The sequence below is a fragment of the Eriocheir sinensis genome, unplaced genomic scaffold (genome assembly GCF_024679095.1).
Source record: "Eriocheir sinensis breed Jianghai 21 unplaced genomic scaffold, ASM2467909v1 Scaffold276, whole genome shotgun sequence".
Lineage (NCBI taxonomy): Eukaryota > Metazoa > Arthropoda > Malacostraca > Decapoda > Varunidae > Eriocheir > Eriocheir sinensis.
In genome coordinates this window covers 407,669-427,305 of record NW_026111583.1, presented here as the reverse complement: position 1 = coordinate 427,305, position 19,637 = coordinate 407,669, and the positions used below count along the sequence as shown (strand labels likewise).

The following is a 19,637-nucleotide window of genomic DNA, read 5'->3' as shown; positions in this document are numbered from 1 at the left end:
CTCTCCTTCCCTGTCTTCATATCCTTCCCTTCCTTTTTTCCCCTGTCTTCCTCTAGCTCACAGTCTTCCTCTCCCTCCCTTCCTCCAGCTCCCTGTCTTTCTTTCTCTTCCTGCCTTATTATCCCTCCCTCCCTCTCTTACTTTCTCTCTCTTTTCCTCTCCCTTCTCTCATGTTGCTATGTTGGATGTAGAAATGTTACGACATATAGAAAGCTGCATGTGTGTAAGGTTTGGCTTCTTTCAAATCATGACTGTCAAATCTTGTTGAAGTTTGGACTGCTAGATAAGTATAGACAGTAGCTAACAAAAGTAGAGAAATGATGGGAGTAATACAGTATGCGCGCAAAGTTTTATCACTGCCTGAAAAAAACATTGTTTATGGTTAGCAGGGAGAAAGGTTATAAAGACACGAGCACCATTGAACTTATCAGTATTTACTGGCATTCCCCTTTCTCTTTACAATCTCATCAAGGCGTTTAGGGACACTGGATGCAAGGTTTTTCAAGTAAGATGGTGAAAAGCTGGCCCAGAGCTGCTTGACTGCATCCTCCAGTTTTGGCACAGATGACGTGTCCATATCACGCAGCTGTTTCTTCATGAGCGACCATAAATTTTCAATTGGATTGATATCTGGGCTGTTTCCAGGCCAGTCACAAAAAGGGAACCTCACAATCTGTTAACCACTGTGTAACAGACTTTGCAACATGTGCAGGGGCTGAATCCTGCATGAGCACTTTTGCCTTTGTTTGTTCAAAAGAATCACACAACACATCACTCAGAAGCTCTAAATAATGGTTTTGGTTCACTTTTTCATTTGCAGGAAGAATCACCAATTCACCAACTCCATGATAGGTAAGGCAGCCCCAAACCATAAGTGATGCTGGGTGCTTGACAAACTTAGAGGTCGCTGCCTGGCCTGCGGTACACACGTGATGAAGGCGTTCCAGTGACAGTAAAAGTTGCCTCGTCACTCCATAACACAGTTTTCCACTGCTCCTCATTCCATGCTAAGTATTTCTTGCAAAACTTGATTCTCTTGTCCTTCTGTAGTGCATTGAACATCGTTTTTTTGCGGACGCGGTAACTCTTGTATCCCAGGTCATCATGAAGCAGCTGCTGCACACTCCTCAGAGACACATCTCCCATTAGTTGTGGGTTTTTTTACCTTTACTTCCTAGGTTTGGGAAGTGAGGCAAGTGCAGCGGCCTTGCCGCCGTCCTTGAACCTTCTCACCAAGCGTTGGACTGTCCTCAGCTGAACTCCTGTTTGATTTGCTATGAATGGGAGATCATGGGCAGCTGTGTGTAAAGTTATCACCTCCCTACGTTTATCCTTACTTGTGACCATTTTGGGAAAGTTGAGAGGGTGGGAGGAAGCAAAATAAAGGCTCAAATTTGACTCCAACTGGGGCATCAGGCGAATACATGTCCTCTATCACAGCCAGGCAGCTACTGAGTCCCGGATAACACTGACTGCCCGGACGGTAGAGCATGTAGGGGTTACTAGTTGGTGGTAAAAAAGCATCAGACAATCTTGCTCTCCAAGGAACGGAGTTCTGAGCCTCCTTCACTTAACGCGAAAAAAATGTTGTCGGCCTTTTGGCGACAAAACTTTCCGCGCATACTGTAATAAGAATGGTAGGAATAGTGATGATAATTGTAACATCAGGCCAGTGAAGGATAAAACAAAGTAAATAATAACAGGCAAAGGACAGTGTACGGTGCAAAGAGACAGACAACAAAAAAGGAGTGAATGAGTTTGGAAAGAAAAAAAGCGATCAAGAGAAAAAAATAATAAACCCTCACAATGTTCCGTGCGATTTGTGCGCCGTGTGTCTTCAAGTTCTCCGGAGACTACTCTGTAAGTGCTTGAATAATTGTTGCTCTTGTTGCTGCATTTTTTCATTTTGTATTCTAATTTTCATGATGTATTTAATCTTGTATTTATATCCATTTTTCCTCTTTCATTGTACTGTACTTTATTTAACTCGTACGTGTATGTTTCTGAGGGTGTGGGCATTGTGGTTTTGTTGAGGGCCATTAGTTACAGTGTTCTAAATATTCCTCACTCCTCAGCACTGTGCGACCACTGTAGATGTGGCACAGTGACTTGAAAACCCAGTCAGCCAATCAACCAATCAATTTTTAAAGTCTTCAAATAAAGTGTTAAGTAAAGTATATGACTCCTTCCCAATCAATCAGTACCTTAAGTGTTAAGTAAAATAGTAAAGTCAAGCAACTCTCTGGTCCGCATTCTAAAGTATTAAGTAGTGCATTTATTTAGTCATGGTGCTTATTTAGGCATTATGTATTCTTTTCCTCTGTTCCTCACTTGCTGTTCTTCCCCCCCAGGACCAGATGGCTCAGACCGGGAACTGCCACATGTACAGCAGCTCCTCCGTGATGACCATGACCACCGGACCCGACGGCAGGCCTCAGGTAGGTGTAATACTGTCACATCAAAGTGAACCGCCCACCTAACTTTGCTTTCTACAGCTTCACCCTTTCTGCCTTTCCTTCTTCCTAAAATTCGTCCTCCTTTCCTCCCACTTTGTCTCTCAACCCCATCATTAATCAGTGTGTACATGTATAATGGTGAGTTTGTTCAGTTCTCCTCCACCAGTGTTTGTAACAGGCATATTCGTAGACAATAAAAAATAAGGGAAGGAGAGGAGGAAAAGCTAGCAAGATTGTGAGTGAGAGAGAGGAAGGGAGAGTGAGGAAGTGTAAGGCATCAAAATTCTCATCTCCCTGGAACTGCATAACACCAAAATTGATTAAGGGAGAGTAAGGGATCAAAACTCATCTCCCTGGAACTGCATAACACCAGAATTGAGTAAGGGAGAGGAAGGGAGAATGAGGGAGAGTAGGGCATTAAAACTCATCTCCCTGGAACTGCATAACACCAAAATTGATTAAGGGAGAGTAAGGGATCAAAACTCATCTCCCTGGAACTGCATAACACCAGAATTGAGTAAGGGAGGAAGGGAGAATGAGGGAGTAGGGCATTAAAACTCATCTCCTGGAACTGCATAACACCAGAATTGAGTAAGGAGAGTAGGGCATCAAAACTCTCATCTCCTGGAACTGCATAAACCCACAATTGTTTAAGGGAGAGGACGGGAGAATGAGGGAGAGTAGGGCATCAAAACTCTCATCTCCCTGGAACTGCATAACCCCAGAATTGATTAAGGGAGAGGAAGAGAGAATGAGGGAGAGTAGGGCATCAAAACTCATCTCCCTGGAACTGCATAACACCAGAATTGATTAAGGGAGGGTAAGGGATCAAAACTCATCTCCCTGGAACTGCATAACACCAGAATTGAGTAAGGGAGAGGAAGGGAGAGTAGGGCATCAAAACTCACATCTCACTGGAACAGCATAACACCAGAATTGATTAAGGGAGAGGAAGGGAGAATGAGGGAGAGTAGGGCATCAAAACTCATCTCCCTGGAACTGCATAACACCAGAATTGATTAAGGGAGAGGAAGAGAGAATGAGGGAGAGTAGGGCATCAAAACTCTCATCTCCCTGGAACTGCAAACACCAGAATTGAGTAAGGAGAATGAGGGAGTAGGGAATCAAAACTCTCATCTCCCTGGAACTGCATAACACCAGAATTGAGTAAGGGAGAGGAAGGGAGAATGAGGGAGAGTAGGGCATCTAAACTCTCATCTCCCTGGAACTGCATAACACCAGAATTGAGTATGGGAGAGGAAGGGAGAATGAGGGAGAGTAGGGCATCAAAACTCTCATCTCCCTGGAACTGCATAACACCAGAATTGATTAAGGGAGAGTAAGGGATCAAAACTCATCTCCCTGGAACTGCATAACACCAGAATTGAGTAAGGGAGAGGAAGGGAGAATGAGGGAGAGTAAGGCATTAAAACTCATCTCTCTGGAACTGCATAACACCAGAATTGAGTAAGGGAGAATGAGGGAGAGTAGGGCATCAAAACTCTCATCTCCCTGGAACTGCAAACACCAGAATTGAGTAAGGGAGAATGAGGGAGAGTAGGGCATCAAAACTCTCATCTCCCTGGAACTGCATAACACCAGAATTGAGTAAGGGAGAGTAGGGCATCAAAACTCTTATCTCCCTGGAACTGCATAACACCAGAATTGATTAAGGGAGAGGAAGGGAGAATGAGGGAGAGTAGGGCATCAAAACTCTTATCTCCCTGGAACTGCATAACACCAGAATTGAGTAAGGGAGAATGAGGGAGAGTAGGGCATCAAAACTCTCATCTCCCTGGAACTGCATAACACCAGAATTGAGTAAGGGAGAGGAAGAGAGAATGAGGGAGAGTAGGGCATCAAAACTCATCTCCCTGGAACTGCATAACACCAGAACTGATTAAGGGAGAGGAAGGGAGAATGAGGGAGAGTAGGGCATAAAAACTCTCATCTCCCTGGAACTGCATAACACCAGAATTGAGTAAGGGAGAATGAGGGAGAGTAGGGCATCAAAACTCTCATCTCCCTGGAACTGCATAACACCAGAATTGAGTAAGGGAGAGGAAGAGAGAATGAGGGGGAGTAGGGCATCAAAACTCATCTCCCTGGAACTGCATAACACCAGAACTGATTAAGGGAGAGGAAGGGAGAATGAGGGAGAGTAGGGCATCAAAACTCTCATCTCCCTGGAACTGCATAACACCAGAATTGAGGAAGGGAGAATGAGGGAGAGTAGGGCATCAAAACACTCATCTCCCTGGAACTGCATAACACCAGAATTGAGTAAGGGAGAGGAAGGGAGAATGAGGGAGAGTAGGGCATCAAAACTCTCATCTCCCTGGAACTGCATAACACCAAAATTGAGTAAGGGAGAATGAGGGAGAGTAAGGCATCAAAACCTCACATCCAAACCTCATACCACCAACACCTCTTAACTTCTCCCTCTTCCCCCCCCCCATAGGTGTACCAGGCCACCTCCTCGACAACTGGGGTGCCGGGTGGCGTGAAGGAGACGCGGCGCACCATTAGTGACTCAAGGACAGGTACGCGCAAGATGGCCATCGGACATCACATCGGCGAGCGCTCCCACATCATCGAGCGCGAGTCAAACCGCGGCAACGATGTGGAGGAGCGCCAGGAGTTTATTAACCTGGACGAAGGTGTGTGGGGGTGTGGGGGGAAGTGATGTTTGTGTGTGTGTGTGTGTGTGTGTATGTGTGTGTGTGGGGGGGGGTGTACTTTAATATTTTTGTTATTTTGTTTCCTTTCTCTTATTCACTTTTTTTTGATCATTTAAAGATTATTTTTGCATCAGTATTTTTATTTTTGTCATTCCAATTATTATTATTATTATCATTTTGTTATTATTATTATGACCTATTTACATTATTATTACAGTAAAACCCCGATTATCCGAAAGCGGATTATCCGAAAAACCGGATTATCCGAAATTGATCTGGATAATGCAATTAAATTTTTTTTTTCTATACTAAAACGTTATAAAACATCAAAAATAAATAAAAGTAACTACATATGTACTATATTAACACATTTAAAATTGATAAGAACAGTTAAAATGAATATGCTTTCTAATACGTATTGCCGAAATAGCTTGTAACGAATAGATCAATGTATTAGACAAAAAACATTAAACAAACTCTCAACAACACCACGTCCGCACCTTCGCCCCAGCAAGGACGTAGGTGCGGCGAACGAACAAACTACTGCACGACTACTCTCACACCGTACTCTCAAGACAACGACACAAACACGACTCCCCTCTCCACTCCATGCCACATTCCCTTCCAACATACGAAAGGCGCGATAATATGAGTCATCATACTGTGTCTCCACCTGCACGATGCATCAAGGTCACACTTGCAAGCTTGCACAACCATTCACAATCGCACTCTGCAACATTCACAATTCAGATCTGCAACGCTCACAAGTATCAACATACACTGGTCCAGACAAGGAGACACACAGACAAACATACAATAAAACATTTACATCACATGTTTTAAGCGTACTACTTTGTTTAGCGTGGTAATGTCTGTTTGGTTTCAAAATCAAAATGGCGGCGATCAAAATGGCGGCCATAAATCCGGATTATCCGAAAAATCGGCTTATCCGAAAGAGGCTTCCCCCCTTCCATTTCGGATAATCGGGGTTTTACTGTACTTGTTTTTATAAATGTCATCTCATATTTTTATTCATTAGTATTTCTTTCTTTATTTTTAACCCGAGAAAAGCAATCCCAGGGTTGGAGAGAGCCATTGCTAGGTGACTGGTTGACCAAAAAATTGAGTCTCAGAATTGGAAAAACCGTACCTCAGCGCCTTTGGAATATTGGAGCGCATAGGACGGTGAAAACTAAAACATCCTAAACCTATTTGTATGGCTGTGGCAGCAGTCAATAAATGGGATTTAGCCGAGCGCTGGCAACCCCTGGGACGTGTGAGGGGGGACTACGTGCGCCAAGGCAAGACGAAGGATGTGAGCGTAAATGACACGTCGCACGAGCACATATTTGTAACTACTAATATACACCCCATCTATGTCTGAATTTTTTTAGTTTATCAATAATTTATAAATAAGACGTGCCACGAGACGAGGCAAGACGACTGACCTGGGTGAAATGAATGACATGGGGATACCGGGTAGTCCTACTGAGTGTTGCCATATATTACATGATCCAGTCCAATTTTCAGCTATCTAGACCTACTGGCGCGGTTTCTGTACGCATTAAAAAATCGCACTTAATTGAGGCTTGTCGCCTCTCTTTGGGCAAGCCTCAATTGAGGTCTGTCGCCGTTCCCGGGTTAATGTTTCCTCCTTTAGCAACAATACAAACACTCCATTTCGTATTTCTGTTTTTTTATTTATTCACCTTTATCAAGCATCACTAACACTTCTAACCCTTTACAGAGGAGGCCCCGCAGTTCGACCGTGAGTTCCGCCAGCGAACGCAGCACCAGGGGATGGGACGCCCGGGCTCGCTGGAGTACCGCCGCTCCCGCCACTCCTCCCCCCCTGCCTCCTACAACCCCCGCGCCCGTCACAGCACCCCCCCGGCCTCCTACACCCCCCGCGTGCCCGCCATTACCGCCTCCGCCACACCCTCCTCACGGTAAGCTGCTGATGTTTTTGTTGGTAGTGTTGTCTTGGATCTGTGATTTTATTTTCTATATTTTTTTTTCTTGGTGTTCTTGTTGTTGACGTGTAGTGTAGGTAGTTGTGTTTGTGTTAGTGGCAGGTGTGTTTGTGTTTTTTGTGTATGTGTGTGTGTGTGTGTGTGTTTTGTGTCTTTTGTCTGTGTTATCTGTGTGTGTGTGTGTGTGTGTTTTGTCTGTGTTATCTGTCTCTGTGTGTGTGTGTGTGTGTGTGTGTTTTGTCTGTGTTATCTGTCTGTGTATGTGTGTGTGTGTGTTTTGTCTGTGTTATCTGTTTTTTTTTTTTTTTTTTTTTTTTTACAGCAAGGAGACAGCTCAAGGGCACAAAAAGTAAACATTAATAAAAAAAGCCTGCTACTCGCTGCTCCTAAAAAGAATCCAAAGAGGTGGCGAAAGATAGGTCATTCGGGAGGAGAGGTGTCCTGATACCCTCCTCTTGAAAGAGTTCAAGTCGTAGGCAGGAGGAAATACAGATGAAGGAAGATTGTTCCAGAGTTTACCAGCGTGAGGGATGAAAGAGTGAAGATGCTGGTTAACTCTTGCGTAAGGGATTTGGACAGTATAGGGATGAGCTTGAGTAGAAAGTCGTGTGTGGCGAGGCCGCGGAAGGGGGGAGTCATGCAGTTAGCAAGTTCAGAAGAGCAGTCAGCGTGGATATATCGATAGAAGATAGAAAGAGAGGCAACATTGGCGGAATTTAAGAGGTAGAAGACTATCAGTATGAGGAGGAGAGCTGATGAGACGAAGAGCCTTTGCCTCCACTCTGTCCAGAAGAGCTGTGTGAGTGGAGCCCCCACACATGAGATGCATACTCCATACGAGGGGACAAGGCCCCTGTATATGGACAGCAACTGTGCAGGGGAGAAGAACTGGAGACGGTACAGAACGCCCAGCCTCGAGGAAGCTGATTTAGTAAGAGATGAGATATGAAGTTTCCAGTTGAGATTTTGAGTTAAGGATAGACCGAGGATGTTTAGTGTTGAGGAAGGTGATAGCTGGGTGTTGTCAAAGAATAGGGGATAGTTGTTTGGAAAATTGTGTCGAGTGGATAGGTGGAGAAACTGTGTTTTTGAGGCGTTGAAGGACACCAGGTTCTTCTTGCCCCAATCAGAAATAATAGTAAGGTCTGAGGCTAAGCGTTCTGCAGCCTCCAGCCTTGAGTCGTTAAGTTCCTGAAGGGTGGGTCTTCTATTAAAAGAAGTTGAATAATGCAGAGTGGAATCATCGGCGTAGGAATGGATAGGACAGTTCGTTTTGGAAAGAAGATCATCAATGAACAACAGAAAAGAGTGGGAGATAGGACAGAACCCTGTGGGACACCACTGTTAATAGATTTAGGGAAGAACAGTGACCGTCTACCACGGCAGAAATAGAACGGTCAGAAAGGAAACTGGAGATAAAGGTACAGAGAGAAGGATAGAAACCGTAGGAGGGTAGTTTAGAAAGCAAAGATTTGTGCCAGACCCTATCAAAAGGTTTTGATATGTCCAGCGCAATAGCAAAAGTTTCACCGAAACGGCTAAGAGAGGATGACCAAGAGTCAGTTAAGAAGGCTAGGAGATCACCAGTAGAACGCCCATTGCGGAACCCATACTGGCGATCAGATAGAAGGTCAGAAGTGGAAAGGTGCTTTTGAATCTTCCGGTTAAGGATTGATTCAAAAGCTTTAGATAGACAAGAAAGTAAAGCAATAGGACGGTAGTTTGAGGGATTGGAGCGGTCACCCTTCTTAGGTACAGGCTGTATGAAGGCATACTTCCAGCAAGAAGGAAAGGTAGATGTTGACAGGCAGAGGCGAAAGAGTTTGACCAGGCAGGGTGACAGCACGGAGGCACAGTTTTTAAGGACAATAGGAGGCACTCCATCAGGTCCATAAGCCTTCTGAGGATTGAGGCCAGAGAGGGCATAGAAAACATCATTTTGAAGAATCTTTATAACAGGCATAAAGGAGTCAGAGGGGATGAGTAGGAGGAATATGCCCAGAATCGTCCAGAGTGGAGTTTTTAGAAAAGTTTGAGAGAAAAATTCAGCCTTAGAGATAGATGAGACGGCAGTGTTGCCGTCAGGACTGAGGAGTGGAGGGAAAGATGAAGAAGTTAAGTTGGAGGAGATGTTTTTGGCTAGATGCCAGAAGTCACGGGAAGAGTTAGAGAAAGCAAGGTTTTGACATTTTCTATTAATGAAAGAATTTTGGTTAGTCGGAGAATAGATTTGGCACGATTTCGGGCAGAAATGTAAAGTTCATAATTAGCATTAGTTTGAAGGCTCTGGTATCTTTTGTGAGCTACCTCTCTATCATTGACAGCATGAGAACAAGCGTGATTAAACCAAGGCTTTTAGCGTGAGGAGTAGAAAGAACGTGGAATGTATGCCTCCATTCCAGAGATAATCACCTCTGTGATGCGCTGAGCACACACAGAGGGTCTCTATCCTGGAAGCAATAATCATTCCACGGAATGGAAAAGTACATCCTCAGGTCGTCCCACCGAGCTGAAGCAAATGCCAGAAGCATCGCCTCTTCGGTGGGTCCAGAGGGTGTACAGGAGCGATAGGACAGGATGCAGAAATAAGATTGTGATCGGAGGAGCCCAACGGAGAGAACAGTTTGACAGAATAAGCAGAAGGGTTTGAGGTAAGGAAGAGGTCTAGAATGTTGGGCCGATCTCCAAGACGGTCAGGAATACGTGTAGGTGCTGGACCAACTGCTCTAGGTCGTTGAGGATAGCAAAGTTGTAGGCTTGTTCACCAGGATGGTCAGTGAAAGAGGATGAAAGCCAAAGCTGGTGGTGAACATTGAAATCTCCTAGGATGGAGATTTCAGCGAAGGGAGAGTGGGTCAAGATGTGCTCCACTTTAGAATTCAAATAGTCAAAGAATTTTACATAGTTGGTAGAGTTAGGTGAGAGATAAACAGCACAGATGTATTTAGTAATAGAATGACAGTGAAGTCTTAACCAGATGGTGGAGAATTCAGAAGAGTCAAGGTCGTGCACGAGCAGTGATGTCGTTGCACGAGGCGTAACATCCAGCTTTGGATTGAAATTTAGGATAGAGATAGTAGGAGGGAACAGAGTAGAGATTGCTGTCAGTAGCCTCAGAAACCTGTGTTTCGGTAAGGAAGAGAAGGTGAGGTTTAGAGGAGGAGAGATGATGTTCCACAGAATGAAAATTAGAGCGAAGACCGCGAATGTTGCAGAAATTGAGAAGAAAGAGGTTCGAGGAGTTATCAAGACACCTCTCGGTCGGCAGCCGGAAGGGAGTCCTCCTGGGGAATTTGGTCCCCCCAGGCGGGGACTCCGAGGCTTGGTGTATGTGCGCCATTTTGAAATTTTAAGTTTGGGAAAAGGTGTATATGTTGTGAGAATGTAGTGTGGTGTGTGTGTGTGTGTGTGTGTGTGTGTGTGTGTGTGTTATCTGTCTGTGTGTTTGTCTGTTTATCTGTGTGTGTATGTTTGTGTGACTGTCTGTATGTCTGTCTTGTTTCTTTGTCTGTGTGTCTGTCTGGCTTACTTTGTCAGGCAGATTTCCTTATTGTCTGACATTTCTTCAGCGTTCTGCAGCTAAAAGTTAAAACAAGAAAGCGAGTGTTCAGGTTGGTGGGCGTGTGACTGGTTTCAATCCTGCGTATTTATCTTTCGTTTCTCTCCTCTCTTCCTTTTTTCTTACATGAGGATCTTAGTTCACATTCTGTCAGATTGTTACGTAGTTTTGTTGAGTCTTAGCCTTTAAGAAGTAAATAATTAGTGTTGGTATGATTTAAGACATTTTTCTGTTTGATTTTTCATTTTACTTTCTTGTGTTTACAAATTTATGCACATGCCTGTATTTGCAAATGTCTTAGTTCAGGACACTCATTGTTACATCCCGTCTCTGCCACGGCCTAAGTAATGCTGTGTGACTGGCAGCAGCTTCAACTTGACTGCCTAGAGTGGGCTAGCACATCTTTCCTTCTTGTAGTCTAAAGGGTAAAAGAATTCAGTCAAATATAGTTTTTCATCAACATGTGACAAAGTAATAGTAATAAAATTATTGGCACAGTGGCATCGTCCTGGTGGTCCAGTGAGCAGGCTGGGGAGGGAGGCACCAAGTTGCTGTCCTGCACTGAGCATTGTTCTTGGCCTGGGGCGGGGCGTTGCCTCATCAGTGTTCCCGCACCTGTACACACACCCACGGCAGGGTCGGTGTTGTGGCAGGCCAGGCCACCGTAGGGGTGGGGGGGGGGTGAGGTGGGGCGGATGCAGGGACACACAACCATTGACATGTATGTTTTTCAGATACAGGAGCCGATCCAGACCTTTGCTCTCCATCACTGCAGGTCCCAGGTAAACCCTCCAAGGCCTCGGGTTACCTGGTAAAGGTGTTGGCTCCTTGTTCTGATGGGTGTGGGGGAGACCAGACCAGACCAGACCAAACAAGCCACAGCTCACCCCAAGAGACTCGGGGGTGGCAGCTGAAGGCAGTGTCACTAAAGTCAAACTTTGATGGGTAATTAACTTGAGCAGCAAACAGTGGCATGGGAGATTTGGCCGACCAATTTGACCCTCTGTCTAGGAGGAGAGTTGCCTGGCCTGCCGTGAGCAGCAGCCAAATGAACTCTGAGAAGCAGACCTGTAGCCATGTACAGCCTGGTCCTAAACACCATTCTGTCTAATGGTGTGGTGTGTGAGTAGTGCGAGAGACTGAATATTCAGCCAAAATTGATCAAGCAGGACAAGTAAATCTCAAGCAACACAAGACACAGACACACAGTTTACCACAGTTCTTTGAGTGGAGGCTGCTGGTGCCACAGCTGGGACTCTGTTTGTATAAGATGTTGTTTTACACTTGCTCCTCCAAGTGTGAAGAAGCTGTGAAGTTGCTCAAGCTTAGCTCATCAAGTATGACCAGTGTGACATTACCTTCAGTCAGTGTTGTCACCCTGCCTGCCTGTGTAGGAGTGTTGGCAGTAGTGACGGGGCTGCTAGGAAGGCTGTAAAACTGTCATTACTGCCTCACACTAATCATGTGATGCATCCTGATCTCTCTCCCGGCCGGTCACTCGATAACTTCATGCTGCTGGTGTTGTAATTCAAGACACTAGGTTTGTTTACCAATTTGTACGTTTAATTCCAGTTAGTGCTCATCAGGAAAATGCTGCCCTGGAAGACTGAGCTGGCCTGTAAAAAGTAATTATTGTCGTGTTTAATAATGAAGCATTTGACTAATTCATTTGCATACCTCAGTCTAATCTTCCTGGATAGCTTTTCCTTTGACCCGAGCACTGATTGGAATGACTGAAAGAGATTGGCAAACAACCCAACTCTTGATCCACTGTTGTGAGCTACTCTCCCACTCCCCCCCCCGCTCTGGTCTCCCCTGCACCTCCTCTGGGTTGCTGTGTCACTAACGCGTCACCACTGACTAACAGCACGTCCTGCCAACCCGGGACACTTTGTGGCCTCCTCTAGGATAGGGCAGAGCCATAAAGTAGGAGGTTTGGCCAGCTTCATCATAGGCACCATATTGGACAAAAAAACACTTCCATATTCAGTGTCACGAGAGCTGGTGGGGCTTATCCTTCAGGGCAGGACCAGTGGACTTGGCATCATTGCTTGGGTGATGGTCTCTAAGCCGCTTATCGGCTGTTGTTTACTATATCTATCCTGTGGCAAATTCTGTTTGCCATGGTTTAGCCAACTATCTCTCACTCTGCTACATCTTTAAATCAGCACTGTTGGTATCTAAATGTAGTTATTCTTGTAATTGCTCCTCCTTATGGCCATATATTACTCACAAATAATGGAAACACATTTCATAATTAATGATAGCACGATGAAAGAGAAGGTTCTTGCCTTAGGCCAATGTTTATGTTATGACTACATAGCATCACCACACATTATGACTAAACCAGGACTAAAAATATACCAGGAAATCTTACAGCAAATGAGTTAACAAATGACATTGTGTAGACTGTAGCCTAGCACTCTGTAGTAGTAGGAAAAGTAGGGAGAAAAAGTCTAGCCTTAACAGACCTTAAAAATATCAAGCTTGCCGTGTGTCGCTGGATATTGTCCGTTCATGACTTATGGTATGTTATGAATGTCGTTTCAGAATTATCTGTAATAGTTTAAAAGGCACATATTTATCAATAAAGATATTATTGCATTAGCTTCTATCAGTGCAATCTGTTACCTTAACTCAAAAAGGGTTTTGGTAGGAATACAAAGTCAGTTGGCCAATGAGCACACAGTATCATCACCCAAGCAATGATACCAAGCCCACGAGTCCCTCCCTGAAGTATTACCCCTGCCAGCTTTAGTGACACCGACAATAGTTTAGCATCAATTTGAATTTGACTGCTCTCCTGGTAACAATGTGGCGCCTGTGATGAAGCTGACCAAACGCTCCTGTTCCCTGGTTCTGGTTTTTGTTGATACCGGCGGAAGTGAACTTTCTGGTAAAACGACTTGGTGCTCCTGCCAGTCAGTTTGTCAAGTAGAGGTTTTACTGTATCATTCTTTACACAAGCTTAGGTTTGTCAAGTAGAGGTTTTACTGTATCATTCTTTACACAAGCTTAGAATTTATTTTTTTGTGTTCTTTTTAGGCTCATAATTTCAGAGATAAACTGTTTAGACTCGGGGAAATCAGGGGAATGAAAAATACTCAAAGACCAGATATATTTGTCCTGGAAGCAGTAATCACTCCATGGGAAATGAGACAAGTGCACACTCAGGTCATCCCACCGAGCTGAAGCTTGATACCAGAAGCATCACCTCTTTGGTGGGTCCAGAGGCTGTACAGGAGTGCCAGGACAGATTGTGGATGTAAGGTTATGATCGGAGGAGCCCAACAGAGAGAACAGTTTGACAAAATATGCCGAAGAAGTATGAGTTGGGAAGAAGTTTAGTGTTGGGTGTGTCTCCAAAGTGGTTAGGGTGTAGGGTGATGTGTGTATAACGTGTCAACGCTTTCTTTAGTTTAACAGAATAAGCTTAAGGATTAGAGATTAGGCAAAGGTCTAGTGTTGGGCGTGTCTTCAAGGCGGTCAGGGATATGTGAAAGGTCATGTAGTGCTGTGTGTGGGGTGCCATGTGGTGCTGTGTGGGGTGTCATGTAGTATGTGTAGGGTGTCATGTCTAATACCTGTTAATGCTTTCTTGTGTCTTCCCAGGGAGGAGTGGGCAAGGAGGAGAGACAGGGAGGAGCGCGGGCACAGGTCTTACCGTCGTTACCAACCCACCATGTAACGGCTGCCGGCGCCGACCCCATGAGCCACACACACAACACAGCATGGACACGACAGCGGCAGACACTGTGGCTTGCGTCGGAGTAGCTGGGTACTGAGAAACTCGGCGACGGCAGCGACGGAGCGTTCACTATCCACCTAGCGTTAAGGCCCCAGGCATATACTGGTATTTTGATAAGAGCGTCTAGTTTCCATACGATAGTCATCCTGTAAGCCAACCGTTTTGATATCTATCCGCAGTATATATGAACATGTATAGGGACGTACTCTGACTCGTCACCCGACTGCCAAATATATAGTTAGCCGGTCAGACTGGCAGCCCTGTGAGGTGTGAGGGCAGATGGAGGGCAGGCCACTGTGTGTGTGTGTGTGTGTGTGTGTGTGTGTGTCAGCATGTGTTCGTGGTGCAGCTTGCATTATCTCCTAGGACAGGGCACTTTAAATGGCTCTGGTTTGTGTTATGTGGCCTTGTTGAGGTGATGGCAAGTCAGGCATGTTTTCAGCTGCATGTGTTCCGTGTGTTCCATTGCAAGACACAGATACAGCCCTCAGAGCCCTAACACGTACTTCCTGCAGTTGTGTTCTATTTTCCATGAGAAGCCTTACCAAACACAGCCCCAATGCTCCCTGAAGCCCATTATGGTACTCTACTTGAACTCAGGCACTGTTGTGAGGTCTTGCTGCCTCCCGATGTTATACTCTATCTTAAGGTGAAAATGCATCAGAGGAGAAGCCTTGCCTGCTACCCTCCTACCTGACTCTATCTGAAGCCAGATTTTGCCCAACCCCCATCGGATCAGCTGTCCAGCAATCACCAGCACCAGAGCAGTCATGCCCTTCCTGTCACCCATGGGAGGAGCTGCATGCCTGACGTGTTCTCACTTTAGGGGGAATTGACTGTAAATTCCTTAAAATAACTTGTGGTTGAGGGTCAAAGGTTAATATTCTGCCTGTTCATTGGATGTTTTCCCTGCACTGACCTTGTGACTGACCCCAAGTTATTGTCAGGAGATGCCCCAGTATGCTGGATGTGATGGATGGAAAAATAATACTTTAGTTACAAAAGGCACTTTATAAGAGTTTTACAGTACACTCCTCAGCCAGCAGAAACAATCTCGGTGTCTCCACGTTGTGTCACTTATGTACAATCGTGCTTGCCACCGGGTCTACAGAACACAATAGTTACCGAGGCTGTCGTAAGAAGTAACACAGTAACAGGGACTTGGAGTAGAACAGTAACATAACCAACCTTGTCACTTAAAAAAAGGTATTAAGTTACAACATTAGCCTACATGAATGCAGTATTTCAAATATTTCAAACTTTGTCAGGCTTGAAAAAAGAATTAATTTACAACACAACATGAATTTAGTATTCTAAATATTTACATGTGCCATCAACCTGTCTCAGTATTGGTAGAGCAATGTGTGTGTGGGGAGTCCTTCCTTTTACTAATATCTAGGCTTGTCCAGGAAGCATTACACCAGACTCCCTGGTAAAGTCCTAACGTTCTCCCTGGACAGCAGAGAAAATCCTTACACACCCACCTATTGCTGTCATCACTGTATAACATTACAGTGCAGAGCAGCAAACTGAGAGGCACGAATGGAAGATTTTATGAGTAAATGTCGTGGTCCAGGGTTACCTTGCCTTTGCCTTCAACTCAATATCTCATGCTGTATTTAACCTCAGATCTTAGATGGGCTTTGAGATGCAAGCGTTGGTAAGCATGTCATGGCAGAAACCAGTCAGTCGGTGAGTGTGTCAGTCTGTGGGGCAGCTGTGTGTAGATGAATGAAGTGTCTGGGGCAGCAGTGTGTGTGCGAGTGAGTGAAGTGGCCTGTTTTCTGAAGTGATCATCCTCCCCAACTGTATAACTTATTATTCCCTGAGTCTAGGCCCCTACTCCCACCCTACCAGTGAGGTGAATGGAACTCTTATTCAGCGACTAATCTTATGTTAAATGAATGAGCAAGTAAGGCAGTGAAATTCCCCAGTACCCAACTACCCAGACTAGTATATAATTTAGCACAGGAGTTCATGAAGACTTCCAAGAGTTCTAGAATAGTGATTTAGCCTAAATGAGGAATGTATTCACACGTTTTATGTTCACACAAACCCCCACACCTCCAACCTTGGTATGAGTGGCTGACCCTCCCATCAGTCATAGTATAGGGCAGTGTGATCACCTTCACCATGGGCGCCATGTTACCAAAAGAGCTGTGTGAAATTAATGTTGATACGAGTGTTTTTTAGCGTTCTGGGTATGGTTAGGATCTTGAAGTATCTAGAACACAAAAACAAAACAAATTATCAGCATCAGTTTTAATATTGCATGATTATTGGTTACAACATGGCCACATTCTCCTATTTTATGGCCCCCCCCCCCCCTCCCCTCCCTGATGCCTCCTCTGTACCTCCTCCCTGTGAGTCATGGGTCCCAGTGTTTGTGTTACAAGGTTTTAGCAAGGAGTCAAACACCAATACTAATGGAGCAGACTTGAGACAGTGATCCACAAGCTGGCAAAATGCTGTGGTTGAAATGTGCAGTGGATTGATGAACTTAAAGTATTGCAATTGCCCCATCTGATTATCCACCTGATTCTCCTTCTGCCAAAACATATGCAGTGGATTGACAAACTTATAATACTGCAATTGGCCCATCTATATCCACTTGTTTCTCCTGCTGGCAAAACACTCATGTATCCAACACTGTTTCTGAAGAGCCAGCCGGTGAGAGCATTTCAGCTGCCACATTTTGCTAGCTTGTGCATCTGGTCTCTCTTAACCCGGCAGCTTTGGCGGACCCCGTTTGGGGCTCCTGTGAGTCGGTCCGCTGCAATGGCGGACCCCGTTTGGGGCTTGGCTCAAAACCCCTAATTCGAGCTAATTGTAGGTGGTGGTGACATAGAGCAACCCACCATGCATACCCTGGATCATTGTGGTGGGCTTATTTGTCATAGGTGGTGCTGTAAGGTCATGGCAGACTGAATTAGCTATCCATACAGTAATCACTTGTTAAATTCTCTAAAGTAGACAACAAGCGACTCTTGGCTAGATGCCACGCTTCACGAGACTTTATTTTGTAACAAACACCTCCCAAAAAGAATGGAGTTTGAGTAAAAGTAAATATTTTTATCAGCTTTATGGTTATGAGAGGAGTACTCTGATATATGTTCCATGCTCTTTTCTTAGTCTCAAAATGCAATGTAATGTTGACATTTCTAGGCCACTTCTCGGCTTTCCCATAGCCGAAGCCCACGGGTTAATGAATCTCTTAGCAAGAATGACATAACACAGTGGATGGGATGCCTAGAAGTGTGTTAGGCCAAGTGTCTGACCTCTGAGGCAGTTAGCAAATAGGTATAATGAAATGCATTGACCCCCTGGATGAAGCTTGTTGAGTTTGCATTGCACTGTGTAGTAATTCTGTGGGAGCTATTTATTCATCTTTCTCACTAGATTAACGTCTGGCAAGTATTATATCCTATAGTTTCCATGTGTAACAGAACCATAGAGTAGGGGAGTGTGGCCAGTATCACAGGAGAGGTGCGTGAAAGTCAAGTTGATGCTGATATAATAATGTTTTGTGTCTGCTCTGGTACTTTTCCGAGATCCTGGCCATATCTAAAGCACAGAAAGAAAACACTGTTGTATCAGTGTCACTTTAAATTTTGGGCTGTTCTTTTGGTAACAAGACGGCACCTGTGATGAAGGTGGCCACACACTCCTATGATATGGCTCTGGCAGGTAATATAGGGTGTTAAAGTAGCCTGACTCCACTATACAGAGAGAAAGAACAGGCAGCTTCACAGACCTTCACTACATGGGACAGTAAAGCCACTCAGCACTACTAATCCGGGGAGTTGTTGGAGCCTAGAATGACAGACAGGCTGACCACACTACTATAATAATATACCTCACCCCCTCCCTTCCCCACTCCCACCCACATGGAGACCTGGTGTTTAGTTTAGTCACTAGACTGTGTCCTGCTCAAGTAGGTGACCACTTTGTTACCACACATGAGGCATTTGCTACTCAGTCTTTAGGTTTAACTCGCAGGAAGTCAACTAGAGTCTGTTCCATCTCAGGAAAGAAACTGGCCCTCCCATATTGTTGCAATCCGTGCATAACTGAATACAACACTGCTTGAGACAACAGAATGCATTGCAGATATATATAAGAGATATTCACATAGGCTAGTGTATGGCTTGTTGGAGCCTCTTGCTAGGCTGTGACATGCATATATTTCGTATATATATATATATATATATATATATATATATATATATATATATATATATATATATATATATATATATATATATATATATATATATATATATATATATATATATATATATATATATATATATATTTCATCAACACATAATATTTGCTACTTGTATTTATATGTTTAGAAAAAATGTAAATATACTGTATTCTGTTATTTTTCAATGTACTGTTGTCTCGAGCACTGTTTTATATCAGTTACCTACTTGCTGAAAGGAATGCACGGATTGTAACTAGGTGTGGTGGATGTTCAAGGCCAATTTCTTCTCTGAAATGGATCAGATCAAAGTATTCTGCAGCACGCATTGCACACGTCAGTTTCTGTTGCTTAAGTTCTACATAGAGGAAGGTCCTGCTAAATAATTTATAGTTTTAATGATTTTTTTAATTGTTTGATGCAGATGGGAGTTTGTATTAGCCCCAGATCTTGTTTTAGCACCCTAACAAGAGTTCCTTTTTAGCACTATTCTCTGGCGACATACAGAACAGTATTCGCAATTCAGTTATTCTTCCCCATGGGAGTTGCCTGCAGGATGATGCTTCTCCAGAGTCTGTGTATTCAAGTGTACCTTCACCCAGAGCCACAGAACAGGAGAGTGTGGCCACCTTCATCACAGGCTCCATGTGAAACTCATCTTGATGTTTTCTAGTCCTCTGGGTATCTAAGGATTCTGACCACCCAGAGCACATGAAAAACACTGTTGTATCAGCATCAATTTGAACTTCACACGGCTCTTTTGCTACCAATGAAAGTGGCCGCACTCTCCTGTTCTACGGCTCTGCCTCCACCAACACACTCTGGACTGGGTGACCTAATCTTGTCAATACTCTGCATATTCATGTAAATGTAAACCTTAAGGCTGTGTCAGGGGAAGTACTTGAAATGTCTGTTTTTGTTTCCTTGGACATTCTGATGTTCCTTTATGAATGACATGTTTGATGACGTTGTGAGAACCTGAGTGGTGAAACAAATCCTAGAAACCTAACCTG

The 19,637-nt window shown here is 44.3% G+C and overlaps 1 protein-coding gene across 4 annotated transcripts in view; it reads left to right on the top strand.

Moving 5' to 3' along the window:
* Positions 1-19,633, top strand: part of LOC126991424 (myeloid leukemia factor-like) — a 38,543-nt gene extending 18,910 nt beyond the window's left edge. The window contains exons 3-7 of one of the 4 annotated variants that reach the window (XM_050850194.1): positions 2,352-2,438; positions 4,918-5,116; positions 6,885-7,086; positions 12,242-12,294; positions 14,282-19,633. In XM_050850194.1, the coding sequence (XP_050706151.1) occupies positions 2,352-2,438; positions 4,918-5,116; positions 6,885-7,086; positions 12,242-12,245 (492 nt within the window). In that variant the 3' untranslated portion in view covers positions 12,246-12,294; positions 14,282-19,633. Of the gene's footprint in view, positions 1-2,351; positions 2,439-4,917; positions 5,117-6,884; positions 7,087-11,403; positions 11,481-12,241; positions 12,295-14,281 lie in introns of all 4 variants that reach the window. The other 3 variants (XM_050850191.1, XM_050850193.1, XM_050850192.1) reach the window with 3 other exon arrangements.
* Positions 19,634-19,637: the final 4 nt, after the last annotated feature.